General features: G+C 44.9%; 2 protein-coding genes across 5 annotated transcripts in view; one reads left to right on the top strand and one right to left on the bottom strand.

The window, feature by feature from the left end:
- GSE1 (Gse1 coiled-coil protein) overlaps positions 1-11,822 on the top strand; it is a 370,501-nt gene extending 358,679 nt beyond the window's left edge. For all 4 annotated transcript variants that reach the window (XM_048870547.2, XM_075118453.1, XM_048870546.2 and 1 more), the window contains 4 exons: positions 628-999; positions 2,930-3,211; positions 6,078-6,181; positions 7,173-11,822. In XM_048870547.2, coding sequence (XP_048726504.2) covers positions 628-999; positions 2,930-3,211; positions 6,078-6,181; positions 7,173-7,307 — 893 coding nt within the window. In that variant the 3' untranslated portion in view covers positions 7,308-11,822. The remainder of the gene's footprint in view (positions 1-627; positions 1,000-2,929; positions 3,212-6,077; positions 6,182-7,172) is intronic.
- A 1,628-nt stretch (positions 11,823-13,450) lies between these two features.
- GINS2 (GINS complex subunit 2) lies at positions 13,451-19,258 on the bottom strand. Its single transcript, XM_048870552.2, has 5 exons — positions 19,096-19,258; positions 17,987-18,101; positions 16,509-16,608; positions 14,819-14,945; positions 13,451-14,120 (listed from the first exon to the last, which is right to left on the bottom strand). Exons 1-5 carry the CDS (start codon positions 19,183-19,185, stop codon positions 13,995-13,997), a joined length of 558 nt encoding a protein of 185 aa, XP_048726509.2. The 5' UTR covers positions 19,186-19,258; the 3' UTR covers positions 13,451-13,994.
- Between the last annotated feature and the right edge of the window lie 529 nt (positions 19,259-19,787).

The following is a 19,787-nucleotide window of genomic DNA, read 5'->3' as shown; positions in this document are numbered from 1 at the left end:
CCCCAGGATGAGCAAGAGGAGAGCTGGGTCCAACCAGTAATGACTTCATAACTGAACTGGATATAATGGGCGACATTCACTTGTCATTCTGCCCATTCCCCACTCCTCCAAAGACAGACAGGTGGCTTTCACAGTAACTGGCTAATGCAGAGTATGTTCAAGTGATGGAGGTGGGAGGGTCAGGCCTTCTGCAGGCTTGGTGTTGAAACACTTCCTGAGTCAGATTTTCAAAGGGCCTCTACAGCATGTGCAGAGCCCACTGGGGTGCCCTGGGGAAAAGTTGTGCACAGTCATGTGCCAGACAGTCCAAGGTGCAGTGCACTGATCTGCAATGCCTGCTGTGGGGGGCGGGTGTTAAAGGTCCTTTAGCATTCCAGGCCCACCCAACTCTTGGCACAGGATTTCTCTTCCAGCCCCAGCCAGCTGGAGGTAGAGCTATCCCGTGCTGTGTGAATGTACCTTCTTCTAGAAAACAGCAAATCAACCAAAGGGCAGTGTGAGAGCCCTCCCCAGAGCCATGATGTGTCCAGCCATTCAGTAATGCCTCAGGGCAGGCAGGGACATTCAAATCAAGCATCCCAAGCACCACTAGAAGCTAGTAACTCTGTAATGTTTTATTCCCTATAGAGCCCCTGGTGCAGCAATTTCCTGTGGATTCAGATAACCCTGTTGGTATCACCACCTCCTTGCCAGACACGCAAAAGACAGCAGAGCCCAGCAGATTAGAACAGCTGAGACCACATGAGCTCCAGAGGGCCAAAGAACCAGCTCCTGTCTCTGCTGAGAAGCCCAGGCTGAACGATGGGCACACCGGGAAGAAGAGCCTGAGCATATTCAATTATGTCAGGGGCCCTTTGCCTAAGGATATCCCGGTGCCACTCTCTCACAGCATGAATGGGAAGAGTAAGCCATGGGAGCCCTTCATAGCTGAAGAATTTGCACATCAGTTTCACGAGTCTGTGCTGCAGTCCACACAGAAAGCATTGCAGAAGCACAAAGGTAATGGGACAGACTCAGAGGGGAAATGGAGGGGGGAGACAGCAACAGTATATATGTACAAATAAGAGCACTGCACCAAATTCTCAATGAGGCTTCCATCTAAGCTCTGAAGCAAGTGTCCGCACTTTTGCACATGTAAGATTCTGCATGCAAACTTTTTTCCTCACCTGAGTTTTAGCACATGCAGATCCTGAATAGAGGCCAAATTTTATTTGCTTGTACAATGTCAGGTACATCAAACCTCCAGTTTGTGTACACAAACGACATCTGCATGTATACATGGGAGTTTGTGTGCACAAAAACCTAGACGTGAAATAAAAATGCGTGCAAAACTTGTGCATGTAAAATTGTGGGAGTTAGTTTAGAAAATCTGGCTATTGGTACAAATATAATGCTTGCCCAGCCAGCGATACTTTTGTTTCTTACGTGTTCTAGAAAAAGAGTTTTAGAAATGACCATTATGGGAAGGCAGAAAAGCACATCTGATTGGCAGCCATGTGGGTACTCAATGTAAGCACGAAGCACCATCTGTTTCTGGAAGGTACCAGGAAATTACAAATATATCTGTGCTTTCCCATCACTGAAACAATTACAGTAGGAAGTAAAAATATGGGAACTTCATGAGAGGCACTGAAAATATGGCTCACTCACTGAAAAGCTCATTAATTTCAATGGGCAGAAGTAAAGTTACTACAGTGTGTGGGGAGCAACTGTTAATAGAAAATTTTTTTAAAAAGTATTAAGAAAGCAGAGAGGAGCAGCATACAAAAAAGTAGACGGTCTGGGGCCATAAATGTATGCAATGACTGGCTCAGAGGGCCATTAAAATCTACTGAAGACATCTCCAACGCTGAGGAAGAAAAGTTTAATCTTATAGACAAATTAATATCCCATAGGCAGCATATTAATGCAGCCTGATCAAAAATGTTTTTAAATAAGAAGCCTATTTTAAGAGCACACATTCAGTGATTAGGTCACTTGACTGACAGGCAAGAGACTAGCGCTCTAGTCCCAACTCTGCCACTGACCTACTGTATGACGTACAGCAAGTCACATAATTTCTCTGCACCTCTGTTGTTCCTCCTCCCCTGTCTCTATCTTGCCAGTTAGGATCTCACCCTAAAGAGCTTAGGGGCCACTAGGCGCTACTATAATACACATAATAGTTGAAGCATTTTAGAAAAGCAATAACACATTTCCAGGCGTGTGTGCCATCGGGAGAGAGTGAGGATTAGAGCAGGACTGTGAATAGAGTTTTCTTGTACTCACTGCACCTTCTGTTACAAAGGGTGCCAAAGGGAAGTTGCAGCCTTGCATTTGGCATTCTCTTCACATTGATGCAAGTGCATGGAGTTCGTTCACTCATGCTTTTTAGATTTATCAACCATCATGATTCCCCATGGGCCATCTGGGCAGTCAGGGTCAGACTGTTCCTCGCAAGCAGGGAGACAGAGAATTCTAATCAGACACTAGTGGCCAGGTGATCCAAACCCCAGCTCCCACACTCCTCTTGTCTCTGCCAAATGAGGAGTCAAGCTTCTTAGCCCTTGTGGCTACCTGGTACAGTAACCAGACACTGCTACAAGCCTGATTGTCAGTGCAGCTTCAACATCTGACCCGCACTTGTGCATGCCCACCTGTGTGCATAGGTGTTAGTGCAGAGCAGGTACATGCACACAGATGGAGGCAAGGGTTGGAAAATCAGTCCTAATATACTTCATTGCAGGACATGCTTTGACACCCAGAAATTAGGCTGATTGCAGGTGGCAGCTGTGGAATTAGCTCATGTAGACTATCCGCACTGGCCCGGGCCTAGAGATGTCCTCCAGTACTGTGCCTTGTTTAGTTTGAAATGTCTTCTGAGAACATTAGAAGTCTTCTTTTCTCTTTAGTTCTAACTGATTGTTTTCTGTTCCTGTCTTGCTTCCAGGAAGTGCAGCAGCACTTACTGCAGAGCAGAACCACAAAATTGACACCTCTATCCATTACAACATTCCTGAGCTTCAGACCTCAAGCAGGGTCCAGCTGCCTCAACAGAATGGGCAGCAAGACACCCCACTGGCACGAAAGGGGCTCATCCCACCCGAACAGGACAAGGACTCTGACTCAGAGGGGGAGGAGGAGGAGGAAGAAGAGGAGGAAGAGGAGTACCCCAGACCTAAATGGCAGGGGATCGAAGCAATCTTCGAAGCTTACCAGGAACATATAGAAGGTAAGGGAAAAGGATTACAAAGGGGGACAGCAAGGCGATTTCAAGCCCTCCTATCACCTTGAGGTCTCAGCCCTATAAATGACAGTATGGTATTTCTGCTACCATCTCAGGGGATGCTCACATCACTAAATTTTCTGTAATGTTAGAGAAGGTGGAATTTTGGTGAAACTTCCACCTTCAACTTCAGCTGGAGTGGAGAAGGAATAACAGGACTACTGCTGTCCCTGTTGCTGCAGTTGCTTGCTTGACTGTCCTCAGTCAATACTGAAGGGTTATCTCTCTAATAATGATAAGAACTGCTCTGTGCCTATTAGTTTCTCAGAACACTTGGCTCGAGCCTTGGCTGTGCCATCGACCCATTGGGACCTTGGGCATGTTACTCTGTGCTTTAGTTTCCCGATCCGTACCATGGGGATTAAAAACAGATCAGTCTCACTGGTGAGGCAAATTTATTCACATCTGTCGAGCACTTTAAGATCCTCCAATGGAAGGGGCTGTGGAAAAGCAGAAGGCTGTTAATTAGCAGAGGATAGACATAAAGGCGACAGGTGTGTATGAAAATTCATTAATACAACCCAGCGCCTTAGAGCACTGTCTGTAAGGCTGCACAGGGAAATGGAGTCTGGTTTCAAGAGCGCAAAACCCCTTGATGTTTTTCTCCTTAGTCTCCTGCTTTATATTCTTGAAATGTGTCTAAAAATAACCTCGCTGACGCACCGCCTCAAGCTGGCAATGGAGATGCCGTACAGGTGTCAAACGGTGACCTGGTGCACCCTCCACTGTGCCCCAAAACAATCAGATCGCTCAACCACTGGCATGTGCTGCACCCAAGGGGCTGTGAGTCATTTTCTTTTGAACAACACTTCACTTAAGGGCTGTCAGTCTCATCTGTGGAGAGACACTTTAGGAATTACAACACGGCTAATTACCAAATGGCGAGCTGGAGCCAAGTCTCAGGAAAACACAAATGCAGATTGATCACCAAGTCTTTCCCTAATTTATTGCAGTTATAAATACATATGTAGCCTGCAACTCAGAGTCTGAAATAGGACTGGGGCATCTTTTACCACTATTGGTGAATCTAATTTAATCTGTTTTACACAGCACCCAACTCTATGGTTATCCACCTGATTCTCCAGCTCTTAAGACTCGGGTCTTTGTTCATGCCACTGCAATTAGTCCTCCGTGATTAGATGGTTATCAAAAATACACACCAACCTTTCAGTGTCAATACAGCTGGCTAACCTATGAACACCTATGAATGCTCCACACATTCAGTGCTGCACAAATTTTGCTACATGCGGTTTTATTTTCCAGCGCTCTGATTATTCTTTGTGTTCTTGATAAGATGATAGAAATATTGAACAGCCTCCAGTGGATCAGCTGCGTTAGCTTCCCCTCTCATTTTATCATTTTAAGTGTGCAAGACCCAATAATGTTTCTGATACCCTGGAAGTTAATTACATCTCACTTACTCAGATCCTTATGAATACTGTCTAAATTATCTTTTAAAAAACTGAAAGGTACCGTTAGCTTTCTCAAAGGAGCTTCGGCAGTGTTTTTTCCATAAGCTGCGGATCCTTTATTTGACTTCAGGCTGTCTTGCAGATCAATTTTTACTTTCCTTTAGAAAATGATTATACTAGTTTGCATTCCTGAGATCCTTTCATCTTGGAGGATCCCAAAGTATTTCACCAACAGCACCACTATAATGTAGCTACCTCTGCTGTGGGTGGTGGTAGCCATCTGGCTTAAAGCAGACTGCACATGGAAGGAGGAGTTGTGGACAGGAGTACAGTTCTGCCTTAAGAAAAGTGGCATTGGATGGTTAAACTCCACACGGAGCAGAGAGAGTCTCTGTTTAAAGTGTGGAGTCAGAAAATGACAGAGGAAAAATGGCCCTCTCTCAACAGCTCTGCTCCCTGTATATATTTGGACTCCTGTCTGATGCTATAATAAGCTTTTATTTCTGTTAGCCTTGCAGAGGCAACAGAGCTGTGGGAGAGGAAGCTGGATGCTATATTTTGGCTCACCCATCAATGGAATCTTTGTTCCAGCTGCAGAGCCTGTTCTCCATTCCCATAGTATTTAGGCACCTAGTTGATGAGGCACAAGTGATAAAGAACCCAGCGTGTCTCTCAGATCCTAGGCTGTATTTGCATGACTGGCAATTAAAAAAATCCTTCCTTTATACAAACTGAACACACTTGAACTCAATGGAAGATAGGAGCCTAAACACCTTTAGGAGCTGGGCCTACATTCTGAAGAGGCGGTAAGTCTGGAACCAGCACCATGCTGCATTCTAGAGGCACTGTAAACTGCCTGGAATTTATTTTAATCTACTTGGGAAGGACAGAGTTAATCCTGCTGGAATAGGAGAGAATCTGGCGACGTGTCCTGCCTTAACTTTTTACAGATCTGTCCAGTGTGTCAGTGCTTGGTTTAAAGAGTGCCAATGGCCATTTCTAGTGAACACACAAATGAACACCTTAGGAACATTGCAGCATGGCACACAAATTTTAGGGAAAAGGCCAAGATATGGAGGACTCTTCCATCCATGAGGTTATGTAGTTTGCTGCACAGTTGATCGCTGGCTACAGTGGTGGAGTCCTTAATCTCCATGACATAATGTGGTGAGAACATTTTCAGTAGTGGTGGATGAAGGTTGAGAGGTCCATGCTGGAGCAGACTGGCATGTCTGACATCCTACCTCTGGCAGTGACCTTCTGAGGTTTCAGAAAAAGGCCAACGTCAAGGGTGAGAATTCAAGAGCCTGGTGTGGAAAAGACTAGCCAGACCAGAGATGCTATTAGCCAAATATTCTGATGATACCATGCAAGGCTGATGGTTTCTCATTTGCTTGCAGAACAAAATGTGGAACGCCAAGTGTTGCAGACACAGTGCCGACGGCTGGAGGCCCAGCACTACAGTCTCAGTCTGACTGCAGAGCAGCTGTCACACAGCATGGCGGTGAGTGATGGACACTTTGACACGCTCAGGGGTGGGTGGGGCCAAACCTACTGGAACCCCAGTAGAGGCAAATTGGAGGCTGCCCTTTGGAATGGCAGGTGAGGACAAGAGAACAAACACATGTAGTCGTGTTGCTTAATGCACTACTGGAAAGCACTCAGACACTACAGTGATGAGTGTGATGTAAAAACCTGTATAGAATAGCATGCGTCTCAGATGACCTACTGCCCATTTGTATACAACATCCTCTGGAATAAAACTGCACTAGCAAGTATCATGCAGACAGGGCCACTGTAAGCAGCATGACCCTGGTAGCAAGGAAAGGAGACCCATCCAGAGTCCGTGCAAACCTATAAACAACCTGTAGGGCAAAACTACTCCCCTGTGATTCTCTCTGCTTGCTCAGTGCCCCCACCATCAACGGGAATTCAGCATGTGCAGGGCAGTAGGATTATTATAACACTTGCCGTGTAGGATTTTTTAAAATGCAGCAGTACAAGTTTTGCCATCCCTTTTAGTTTCCTGGCTGGCCCACTGAAAAGCTGGCTGCATGGTTCCCCACCTCTTCACCACAGGGAAAAGACATGGGCTGGCTCCAGACTAGGCTGGATGTCAGGATCTCCATTCTTAGGGCAGGAGTGATGAAGCAATAGGATGGACAAACGTAAGAGGGAACAGTGCTGGAAAAAATACAGATGCCACAAAGTTTGAGGAAAACATGATTCCGAGCTCACTTACTCAGGTCAAACGCAACGAGACTACCCCAGCACGGGAAAAGAATCAGCTCTTCTGATTTGATCCAACTTTGCTGTAATTTCCATCTGTCCACCAAGCCACCCAAATGTTGACTGCAACAAACCCAGTGGCCTCCCTCTGCAGAACAGCATAATATATCCACCATAGATGCACACCCTGGGAGAGAGGCACTACATGCACATACCAGCATGTCAATGTCCCCTTTTTAACTTTGTTTTTTCCTACTTTCTTACAGGAACTAAGGAACCAGAAGCAGAAGATTGTCTCGGAAAGGGAGCGACTTCAGGCCGAACTAGATCACTTGAGAAAGTGCCTTGCGTTGCCTGCAATGCAGTGGTCTAGGGGTTATTTCAAGGGATATCCCAGGTGACGCTCCCTTGCACTAGGCTGAACATATAGTATAGAAATAATAATCTATTTTATTACCTTGAATATTTAATATTTTTCACTGGGAGGTTTGAAGCTAAAATATAAATGGAGAATGTGCCATGCATGAAGCAAAGGATTATGGGATCCAGAAAAAATACCCACCTCTATCTTGACTTCAATGCAACTGAATCTTTGTAATTCTGCAAGCAACCCGCCCATGAAGGCTAGATTTTGTTTAATTTTAATGAGGGGTGTTTTTTTTTCTCCTTCCCCTCCACTTTTTAATTATTTTTTTAAAATCTGATAAAAGACTTCATCAACAACACTAATAACCACCTCCCTGTAGAGGGGGTGCTGTCCACACACAAAATCATTCTTTTGTTGCCATATTAGTCCAACTACTGTACCATGGAGTTTGCCTATTCTTCACTGGGAAGATGGTGTCTCTCGTGTTAAGAGGAAGTTGGGTACACTTTTGAAAGCAAATGAACTGTGTCTCTCACATACGGAAAGCTGTGGTAGCAATCTGCAGAGTAACAAGTCCTGGAAGGAGCAAACACAGCTTCAGAACTTCAGCCTTGCCCTAAATCAACAGGCTTTCCACTGGAAATGCACTTCGCTATAAAAAATAAAGTGAATAAACAAACCGAAGGTACCTTTTATTACTGTTTGGGGGGTAGGGAGCGGAATGTACAGAACACACATGCACACACCTAGTGAGAGAAACACACACAAATTACATACCCTAGTGGGTAAAATTTTCATACAAAGTCAAACGATTTTGCAATTTAAAAAAACAAAGTCAAAAAAGGTGCTTCAGCCTTGTACTGTGTATATATTTAAAAAGTTTTGTATGTTTTTATTACTTTAATTATTGTTATAAAAAGCTTGCCATTTTTAATATGTTTCTGCTTTTTTTTTTTTTTTTTTTGGCAAAATAACTTGCTTTTAGTGTTTGTACTGCTGCTGGTCAGGACATGAAAAATATTGAAGTGTTTTTTTAAAAAAAAAAAGAAAAAAAAAGCTTTCCACTGGGGCATGTGCTATCACTTCTGTTTTTTGCTTTGTGTAGCATCAGTTACTGGTACAGAAAATTCTGTTACTAAAAGGTGAGGAATTAATTATTCCTTACTGCCCTTTCACAGATTTTTTTTTCCCCTTCAAGCTCTTCAAAAGTTACATTACAAATAGGACCAGCTCCTACTAAATGGGGAAGGGAGGGGAAAAGTCTGTGTTGGGAACAAAAGTTCAGGAACTAAATGAACTGTTTGGGTCTATGATTCAGCTTTACTGATGTCTTTCAGCGCTCTGATTAGTACTCTAGAAAAATGTGTTAGCAATGAGGTGTTAGAGAACTACAGGAGAGGAAGCAGTGCAGACTGAGCTGAACTTCCCCTGTTCTTTATTCACATGAGAAACACCAGTGGGAATAGGGAGGAGGAAGTAGAAATTCTCCCAGCTTGCCCTTTCTTTCTCTTCCAGTTAGTTATTCCTCTGAATAACATTTCTGAACTAGGACGACCTCCTTCACAAAGAGCTCGCTTGAAGTTCAGTTTACAGTTGGGTTATCCCAAACCTAGCTGAGCTCTATTCCTTGTAAGCAGCCAAGGGGCAGCTGCTGGCAAAATTCAGTCTTTTCTGAGCAGTGCACAGGAACCAATTTTGTTTTTTATTAATTTCTTAGATGGGTGAGGGATACTGTGGGTAATAGGCTTCTGCTTCCCCCTACTTCCTAGCAGCTGGCAGTAATATTGCATTTGCTGTGCATGTTATCAGGAATATTTCATCTTAAATTAAGATGACGTGGCAGCAGGAGGAACAGCACTAACAGGCTCTTCATTTTCAGCTGTAAATTAGACAGGAAAGGCCAGAGGTAGACGTGTCCCATTCCTCTACTCAACAGCTTGAGGGAAGGAGTCATGGGACAGTTGAGGGCAAAAGTAGCACAGACATCTCTGATCAAAATCTACATACTACTGTCTTGGCTCTAGACTTGGAGATGTCTCCTTCAACAGCAGATTTTGGAAGACAGAGATAGCCAGAGATACCTGTTCTGTTGGAACAGTGAAACACTTGGAGTGGAAAAACAGCCTCTAGTAATCACAACATGCTCTAGACAAGGTTCATAGCCTTCCACCTCCCTGTTATTTGCTTTAGGTTTCTAACAGTCAACACTTAAAAGGCAAGCCATTTAGGCTATGTCTACGCAACACAGCTGTTTGGCAACAGGAGAGAGCTCTCCCACTCACAAAAAACTTCCACCCCCAGCAAGCAGCTTCAGCTGCAGAAGAGCTCTCCTGTCAACAAAGTGCTGTTCACACCACTGCTTTTTGTCTGCAAAACTTTTGTTGTTGAGGGTGTGTGTGTGTTTTCCGCAGCTCTGAACAACAGAACTCATTCAGTTTCCAGTGTAGACAAAGCCTCAGTCTATTGCTGGTTTTCAGAAGAAACATTCATGCTGCCCACTAAATCTCAGGCAGGGCAAGAGTTAGCCTATTGCATTCCTAGAAGATTATGTGTTCTCAGATGGCAGTGACAGTTAGTTCAAGCTCTTGCATAGCTCATGATTGAGGAGCCAGCCAGAGTGACGATCAGGGCAGAACAGAGAAAAGCAAATCCATGTGCTACTGTTTAAGTAACATCCACCTGTTGTTAAATGCAGCACCTAGAGGCTATGATTTCCCTTTAGCCATAGCTCCTACAAACACCCAATTGCAACCCTGCTACAGTTTCCACATTGAAGGCTCTTTTCCCTCCTTCCTCCCCCCATGACAATCAGATTAAATAAAGCTAAGGCTGTAATGCCGCATGAACAATAAATAAGGAAAAGGACCAGAAAGGAAAGCTAAAACTAATGCCTATGGTAAGCCATGCAATTCTATATTTTTTCCCCTTTTGTATTGGTTTTTAGGGCAGTACAAACAGCAAACCTCCAGCCTATCTTGAGCCCATTCCATTTTGCAAATGGAAGAAAATAAAGCAGTCGCTGACTAGTGTCAATTTAGCTTTATCAAAAAAGCTGAAATGATGGATTGTATGACTGCTCATGTGTGATTCTTCTTTTCTGGTGGGCTGACACTATTTTCCCTCTGGGAGACTGAAGAGCAGACAAAACTACATCAACATATACAATAGGAAGAACAGCAAATATTACACTGCACAGTTGACTTCAGAGCTGATTTATGCCACTCTGGTTTCAGAGTATTTACATGAAGGAACTTCTGTCTTCCATGACTAGCAATGTCTTCACAGCAACAGGCCTGCAGTTTTCCTTTCACTCAGAGGGCAGAGATCTTTTTTAAAGTGCCATTCTGAGCAGGCAAGTGACTAGAATACTATGTGGTTTTAAAGATTTACTCTCAGTTGATGATTTTGTTATCAGACTTGCCTATTTTTACAACTTAAAGCGAGCCCATTTTTAATGCCAAGGTAGGTTACTGCTAACCTGAAACTAAAGCCATAGCCTTCCTGCTTCATACACTGTCAGCAATCAAAGATTCTAGCATCAGAATTTAGTTTCTGGTGTTCAGTCTTGTAAATACTACACGACTGACAGCAGAAAAAAGTTGAGTGGGTAGTAGTAGATGAGGCAGCTATGACTCAGAATACACCAAGCCGCAATGTAATGCTGTTTTTAGAGTCACTTTTCTAATCGTAATTGCATTTTAAATATTGGAGGCTCTTTAAAAAGAGCAGGGCTCAGTTTAAAGAAAGAAAGGAAGTTACCACTGCTTTGTGTTTAAGGTCTATTCTTGCATGAGCAAAAAAAGCGCATTAAAAAAAGCACACAAATTCTTGGTTTAACTTACCTGTTTAATAAGCAAAATACACTTATGGCTGACAGTTCTTTAAACCAGATTGCATAGCAAGCCTTTGGCCTACTAGCTGCCAATTCTCAGACTTCATGATAATTTTAACATAGAAAAATACACTTTATGTTTAAATCACTGTTTCCCCTCCCAGCCTATGATAAAAAAGTTCATTGTCAGTTTATCTATCAATTTCAATACACTGCAGAGTGGGAGTTCACAAGCACACCACCAGATGGCAATGTTTATGAGCCTGTTTGAAAATGTAACTTTGCTTTGCAACAATTCCTGTACTTGAGTGTTGATTCCACCCCTATCCCCCATTCCTCAAATACCAATAGAGAAAGGAGCTAATCACCAACTTCTTGACCCACTGCTTAAAAAGTCTCAGTAATACTCCCCTCCCTCTCCCCTGCCCCAAGGGCCATGTTGACTGGTTGTGTTTATTTGTATGTACCCTGTGCAGAATTGCTAGAGCAGTAAAAACCAGAGCATGGGAGGGAGAGGCAGAGGGGGAGGAAGCCCAGGCCTGCTGGGGGCAGTTTAGATGCTGTGAAAGAAAAATTAAACCTGTTCTAAGTGTACTTGTTTGAATTAATTGTAATGTAATATATTATTTGTTGAATGTAGTAATTAGGTATTTATGAATATATTGCTGTAATTTCTGACAACATCCAAAAAATAAAATTGTCCTAAATCATGGCAAAGGATTGTTTTTCCCTCCCACTAGTGGATGGAAAAGTTACACTGATCCAGAGTGAAGGACAACATGTGCAATGCACTGCCATTTACAAGATTTCAGCAAAAAGGCATTGTGTGGTTGACACTACATCATGGCATTTAGCCAGCACCCAGCCCAGCTTGGGCCCTACAAGCTGTTTTAAGTCAGGGGATTCGTTATTTCAGAAGGATCAAGTCAGTCCAGAGTATCCTATCTCCTGTTCCATCATCAGATACATAGGCCAGTTCACTCTGAACCACCTCACTATAATGAGATACATACAAGTTAACCAGAGACTACATAAAAGAGAATGGGATAGCAAAAACAGCACAGGGGAAGCTCAGAAGGGAGTAGATGGTGGGAGATATCTGGAAGACCGTTCAATGTTTGAGAGTAAAGGCAGTAGGGAAACATTTGTCTGAAGACATGGGGAACATTATGGTGATTAAATACTGCTGCCTGATGAGAGCCATGGACAACAGACTTGCTTTCCATTGAGTGAAGGGCAGTCCCCATACACACACATTCAGCTACATTTGATTCCTTGTGGTGTTCACAGTGATGCAAGTGCTATAACTGAGCCTAAAGCCAACAGTAAGACCAGTTTATAGATTCTGAGATAGACAAGGCCCCTAATGTCAGCTGCAAAGGGCAAGAGAAGAGGAGGTGTTTTCACACAATAGCATCTAGATCTTCACACAATTAGTGTACCAGTGGATGTTAAAGGAAAAGGAGTCTTATTCCTCCGACAGACAGTTCACTTTTATATGCATGATTTTTTTTTTTTAAACAAATAGTAACTTCAGTCAAAAGATCAAATGAACAATACATCACCGTGATAGGAAATATTCCTGGTAGTTGGAAGACCTTCCGCTCCTCCAACTGGTTTTTGAACCCACTTCTTAGGTTTCCAAACAGCCAGCAGATTGGCTAGGTTCTCCCCTTTACTGCTATCCACACAGAGCCTAGCACAGCAACTGGCATTGATTAAAGATTAGATTCAGTGCACTGGGAGCTAAGCTACATCATAATCTTTTGCTTTCAAACTATCACCTATCCCTGCAGCGTCCAGGAACAGGCTCTATGAATGCCACCTAATATTTTCTCTGTTGCAGAGATTATTGTTATGATAATACTATATTCAGGAAAACCAACAAAGGGATTGTTTTTTCTTAGTATAAATGAGAGAAATGCTGCTGGTAAGCTACCACCTGCCACAGCTGTATCCACAAAGAATCTCAGTGGCCTGCTAGAAGCAGTATCTGAACCAAATGAGGTAGTGCGTGTTCTCTTTAAAGCTGTATCTTCCCACTGAGGGAGAAATACAAAGCTACAAGTGCAGAGAGAGAGAACAGTGCACTTAAATGGCCTTGGCCAGCCAGCCACGTGACCTCATCTATCAGCTGTGCTCAGAGATGAATATATGTTGTAAGTGATGGCCCAGTTGAAGAAACAAGCCTCACCATGCAGTAGAGTTGTGTTAAAATCCATATATCACTCTGTACCTCAGGGAAGCCACAGGACTGCTGTGCATCCAGGTGTTTAAAACAGTCCTATTCTGTGATCTTCCTCAGCCAGGCTTTAGACAACCAGAGGAAGGAGAAGAACAAACACTAAACTAAGAGCATATTTATTGCTGCTACATATCATTTAAGAGATATAAAAAATCCCACCAATAAGGCAATAACAAGAAAAACCTCCCCACAGCATCTAACTGCTGCAACCAGTTCATCTTGCAAAGACAGCTGCACATGGGACTGGAAGAGTTCTGCCAGGTAGAATCATTTGTTTTGCCAAAGATGCTCATTATAGAGCAGAAGCTGTTCACGAGAGCTGCTGAGCAGGGAATGCCCTCTGTGCCATCAGCAGTCCTCAACTTATTAATATGCAGCCACAAGGCTGCCTTCTTTCTATTGCCTGCATGCAAACTGAGGGAAACCAGCCTTCATGCAAACACCACAGAGCCTCAAGTTAGACACAATTGACAGGAAATGTATAAGACTTGCATGGTTTTTAGCAGAGATCTATACAGGGCATTTAAGACATAAAAACAGCATAAGGCAAGTTCCATTAGGACTCATTAATAGTGTCCATAGGGCAGAGTCCTCCTACTATTATTGCCTCATCCCATGAGGGTTTTAGACTGTCAGAAGGCATCTTAGAAATCCTGAGACTGGGCACTCTCACCCGGCTGAAGGTTTGTGCGTAGCTTGTACATGTGATCTAAGGCTTGAGTAAGAAAAGTCCCAGTGGTGTTGATCTCCATCAAGGTCAGATTATCCAGCTAAAAGACAAGGAGGGTGACATTACAGCAGTATTTGGGGAAGCAGCACTACAGTCTCTCACTATGGCAAAGGAAGGTCAATCTATGGACAAGTCTACACTACAAAATTAAGTTGACATAAGTTACGTGAACATACAGCCACTGCAGTAATTAAAATCGATTATGCATGTCCACACTACCCTCCTCCTGTTGGCAGTGCATATCCTCAACAGGAGCACTGCCACCAATTTAAATGACAGTGGAGCACTGAAAGCCCGGAGCCCAGCCACTGGGGCTGACAGCTGGGGCTCCAAGCTGTCAGACACCAGGGGCTGACAGCCAGAACAGACAGTGCAGTTTCTACAGTGACACTCTGTCGACCTAACTACATCAACCTAAGCAGCTATGCCTCTTGCGGAGGTGAAGTTATAAGGTTGGTGTACTGGGTGACTTACATCATCGAGAGCAACATTGTAGTGCAGATGCTTAGAGCTGAAAGAAGCATTGCAGCATTTGGAACAACATAATACAGTGGAGTAAAAAAACCCATATGGCTATAGTTCTCAACTGACAAATAACCAAATCACCAAAAAAAAGCTACTATGGAACTTTCACCAGCAATATTAATCATTCACAAGCCACAATCACACAGCATCTTGAACATTCCCAGGCCAAAACCAGCAGACTTATCAGCCCACCCCAGATTTCCCTTATTGTACCTTGGCATGGGCCTCCTGCTGTCTGACAAAGCTGTCCGCAGACAGCCGCAGTTTAGCTAGCCGTGTATCCCAGGTATCCTTAACCAGTGTTCGGATTTCATCTGCTTTCGGGATGCTATCTGAGGCACTAGAAGAGGAGGAGGAAGGTCGGTCAGAACAGGCTGCAAGGGACTAATACATTAAGTCTCTGGCATGAGTAACACTGGCAGCTTCTCGAAGCATGAACAGAGTAGTTTGCTTTATACAAAGAGGGAACACTGAAATCCAAAGTGCTGCTGCTTCTGCAGCTGGGGTTTTCTGGATACTTTATTTACCCAGGAAAGCTCAGTTTTCAATACAATCCTTCTGGTCTTTAATTGCTCAGATGGTTTGGAATACCAGGAAGTCCAATAACCTGGCCAAAGTCACAAGTAAAACAGCAACTCAATGGCTCAACTGTTATTAGAGCTCAAGTTCAGCCCGGTACTCTTACCGTTCAATCACAAGGACCATACAGGTTGTGTCACATAACATCCTAATGGTTAGGCAATTAAACACTTCCACAAGGACCTCAAGAGATCAGATCAATTCACCTGGACAGAAGTGTCCTGGTTATTCTAGGTTTATTCTAGTGTTAGAAAAGGGTCTGTGTGCTAAGAGGTTGTAAGCGTCAAAAACAAACAAACAAAAAAAAACAGTTGGGCTTCAAATGGCCAGTCCTCTGTAATCAAGGGCTTTTCAAGTCAGAAGGGTATGTGCTTAGAAGAGTAGTTCTTGACCAAGGGTACGCATACCCCTGGGGGTATGCAGAGGTCTTCCAAGGGGTACTTCAACTCATCTAGATACTTGCCTAGTTTTACAACAGCATAAAAAGCACTAACAAAGTCAGTATAAACTAAAATTTCATACAGATGACTTGTTTATACTGCTCTATATACTGAAATGTAAATACAATATTTGTATTGCAACTGTTTTAAACGGTAAAAATGAGAAAGTAAGCAATTTTTCTGTAATGGTGTGCTGTGGCACTTTTGTATTTTTATGTCTGATTTTGTAACCAAATAGCTTTCAAGTGAGGTGAAACTTTGGGTATGCAAGTCAAATCAGACTCCTGAAAGCGGTGCAATAGTCTGGAAAGGTTGAGAGCCACTGGCTTAGAAGAAATACCAGCCAGAAAGCTAATTTTATTGTAATGAAATGTCTTAGCAGACATGACAGTTTAGAGTCAGGTCATCCCCAATCCCTGCTTTCCAGGCTGAGAAAGGAAGAATTTCCCAACTCCTAAAGGGTAGCCTAACAGCAGCAGAAGGCAGAGAAGTCTGGAAGGATTAAGCTGCTGGCCCTCTCAGGTAGATTGAGAGCTGTGAATCTGTATAAATGAAGATAAAAAATATGCTAAATACATCCAGGGCCACTACACTTAGTTACTTCTGTATGCAGCGCTGGAGTCCAGTTATCACACCACAGAACAAGTGAAACCAAGTTAATAAATACAAAGCCTACCATTAGGTAAGTGCCCTAGCAAAATCTTGATGTACTTTGGAATAAGCCTCCTGTTAACACTTTCCCAAAGGCCTCAAAATTTAAATCCAATCAAATCCTAAAAGCTTTCCTATGTCACGACTCACATTCCTGAATATTTACCAACCTCAAACCCAATTGGGCAGGGAGGAAAGTGCCTTTGACTGACTACAGTAAGAGACCTACTTACTAGTTTAACAGCAGCTTAGTTAGTTCCATGTAGTAGGGACTGGGCATTGGAGTGAAAGTGTCCTCTTTGCGTTCCTGATCCCGGATTTCCTCCAGCTTTTCTGAAACACAATTGGAAGAGTTATTCTTTACCAGATGCTTCAATGCGCTGGTGTCAAGTCCTCCCATGGAAGCTGCACCCCTTAACCAACTTTGCAGGATAAACTGCCAGTTTCGTGTTTACATCAGGAGGAATCAGCACTTAGGTGGAGACACCAGCTGCTGCAGGAGAAACAAGTCTAATGCTCAAAAGTTAATCTGATCTCATGTCTAGAAGAGAAAGTGGACCTCAACTCATATGGGAGAAAGGGACACCCACCAACCCAGGATTGCAGTGACAAGAGCTGAGGAGAAACATTCAGTCCAACATGGTTAGAAGGATGAATCACCTTCACCACCTGGGACATGAGGAGAGAAGGAGTCACATGACTGGAGAGAGCGCTCCTCCAAAAAAGGAACCTTTCTGCCAAGTAACATTTTGGCTCACTGATTTGCACTCTCTGGAATGAGGAAAATGTGGAAAAGGGAGAATGTTTAGAGACACAAGCCTCTTCACTCTTCCTGAGATTCCATCATTACCTGCTTCCTGCCCTCCTCAACTATACATTTCTCTCAAGATGGCAGAATGGAGGGGGCTAGGATTTTTATTTCTAATGGGAGGAACATACATCACATTGGGGTAAAATCTCTTCAGCGCCTAACTGCCTTCAAAGGACAAAGGAGAATGAGGAGATTAGAACTTCTTTATGCTCTCCAAAGACACCCTCTTCCATAGAGATGAGGCTAGAAAAAAGAGGTGCTAAAAGGCAGCAGACCCTGCCTTGATTATAACAATACTCTGCATTTTTATTACAAACAAATCTCCCCACTGAGGTAGACAAGTATGATTCTCATTTTACAGGTGGCCAAATAAAGCCAAGAACAGTGAAGTGGCCAGCTGAAGATCACACTGAAACCAGTGGTAGAACGGGGACGCAGTATTTGAAACCAATTTTATGTATCAGAATAAGAATATATTCTAACTACACAGATTAAAAATTAAAACAAGGATATGCTAAAAATCACACTAGTTTGCAGTGTTGTCATAGCCATGTTGGTCCCAGGATATTAGAGAGACAGGTGGGTGAGGTAATATTTCTTACTGAACCAACTTCTGTTGGTGAAAGAGACAAGACCTGAAGAACAGCTCCGTGTAAGCTCGAAAATTTGTCTCTTGGACCAACAGAAATCAATCCAACAAAAGACATCACCCACCTTGTTGGTCTAAAACCATGCTAGGTCTCGAAAATCTCAGCAACGATTCTTCCCATAACTCCATTTGTCCTTGCAACTTTCCCTTGGGAAAAGTGCAAAGGTCCAATTCCTGTATTTCAGGACTCCCCACTAGCCCTGCAGCCTGGCTAAGTCCATGCCAGATCTGTAGGCTACTGTTCTCCTTACCAGCATCCATCCATTCAGGAGGTATTAGCCGACACTTCTGTCTCTGTTTTAGGTTAACAGCTAGCCAAAGAGGCACTTCCACAGGCAAGCCAGGATTAAAGGGACCCAAATCCCCCTGGAAAATGAAATTCAGTATGAAAATAAGGAAAGGAGAAATAACAGAGCAGGGAAAATTGTGACCTCTTTGAAAATCTAGTTTTCCTTCATCAGCCTCACACTGCTGAAGGATCAACAGTTTCCTGTAGATTTAGGGAAGCCACCCCATGCCAACTGAAATCACCCCTCCTTTTGGTCCCAGATCCCAGCACAGTTCTCCTCTCTCCCCTTAGCAGTAACTACTTACATTTTGATGACACTTTCTATCCTAAAGGGTTTCATAAGCTATATATGAAAATTACTTCTCCCATCTCTGAAAGGTAGCCCCTTTGGCTGTGGGTGGGCCATGGGAGATGTTTTAACAGTAGAACAACTAGTGTAGGGCAGTAAGTGCAGGTGAGTCTTCTACCCACTGGCGCTGCAGGAGGGATCTGGGCTCACAGGCAGTTAGCCAAAGGGAATGCAGAGGTTAGGAAGAGCCAGGAGGGTAACGTAACGTTCACGACTGGGCACTTTGCTGTTACTCCATTATTGGCTTTGGTATCGCTATGGATTTTACTGGCAGGCGCCCAGACCCCATGGTGATGGGCGGCAGGCTATAGAGATACCATTGCCGCCTATCAGGATGCCAGTAGCCCCACTGCGGAGCGGGTCAGCCCCAAATGGCTCTCCGGCCCCGGCCCGCGGGCCAGGGCCATCTCCCCGCCATCCCCTCCCCGCAGCCGAGCCCCGGGCCACCCCATCTCCCCACCCTGCTTCCCTACGTAAGCCCACTGCGGGCGCCCCCCAGTGCTGTTCCCCGAACTGGGCCCTGACCTCCCAGCCGCCTCCGTCAGGGCCCCGGCCCCGTGACACCCGAGAGCCCAGCCCCCACCCCGGCCCGCTTGCCTGCGCCCCCGCCCGCACGGCCCTGCCCCCGAGCCCAGCCCCTATTTACCCCCCCTCCCCCCAAACACGCGCCGGTCCGGCCCCTTAACCCCCGAGCCCAGGCCCCGGGCCCTACGGCCCCGCACCCCGATGAGGTAGATGCGGTCCAGGCTGAAGTTGGGGATGACGGTCACCAGCTCCTTCTCGGCCAGGAACTCGGCCTCGGCGGGATCCATGGCCCTGAGGGGCCGCCGCCGCCGCCAGCCCGCCCGCCGGAACTGGATCTCGCGGCACGCGCGCGCCCGTCCACACCCTTTGCCATTGGCTGGGAGGGAGACAGACCCCGCCCCCCGACGCCCTCTCGCCTGACGCTGCCTGTTTCTGAGCGGCGCGAGAAGCTAGCTTTGGTTTCCCGATCTCGGGTTAAACGCGGGGCTCGCACGTAAAGAGGCTCTGATTGGCTTATGAAGATTTATAGTCTCTCTCTGATTGGCTTAGTCACATACATCGTGGTACGCGATTGGCTGAGCGGCTAGAATGAGTTCCAGCCAATCAGAACGCTCTTGAGCCCAGGTCCTCAAGCTGGGCGGGAGGACGGTCCCCTGAGGGAGGGTGGTCCCCGCGGGATGCCGCCGGCCCGTGCAGGCCCCATTCCCAGAGGGTGAGGCAGTGACTCAGGCCCGCTGCCGTCTTCGAGCCTGGCTGAGCCCGCCCTACCGTGTGTCATAGACCCCGCACTGCGCGTTCCCGCGGGGGATTCCCCTCCGGACCCGGAGTCCCGGCCCCAAGGAGATGGAGCTCCCCCCAGTCCCATTGCCTCCTGTTCTGCCCTCTCCAG

The sequence above is a fragment of the Caretta caretta genome, chromosome 12, assembly GCF_965140235.1.
Source record: "Caretta caretta isolate rCarCar2 chromosome 12, rCarCar1.hap1, whole genome shotgun sequence".
In the NCBI taxonomy this organism is placed as follows: Eukaryota; Metazoa; Chordata; order Testudines; family Cheloniidae; genus Caretta; species Caretta caretta.
This window is presented reverse-complemented; position numbering and strand designations above follow the sequence as displayed.

Coding starts and splice junctions, on each gene's coding strand:
- GINS2 (XM_048870552.2), bottom strand. CDS start 19,185: ATGGATCCCGCCGAGGCCGAGTTCCTGGCCGAGAAGGAGCTGGTGACC. Junction 16,609..17,986: donor TCCTGAATGGATGGATGCTG/GTAAGGAGAACA, acceptor ATTGTGTTTCAG/AAAAGCTGGAGGAAATCCGG. Junction 14,121..14,818: donor AGCAGGAGGCCCATGCCAAG/GTACAATAAGGG, acceptor CTTGTCTTTTAG/CTGGATAATCTGACCTTGAT.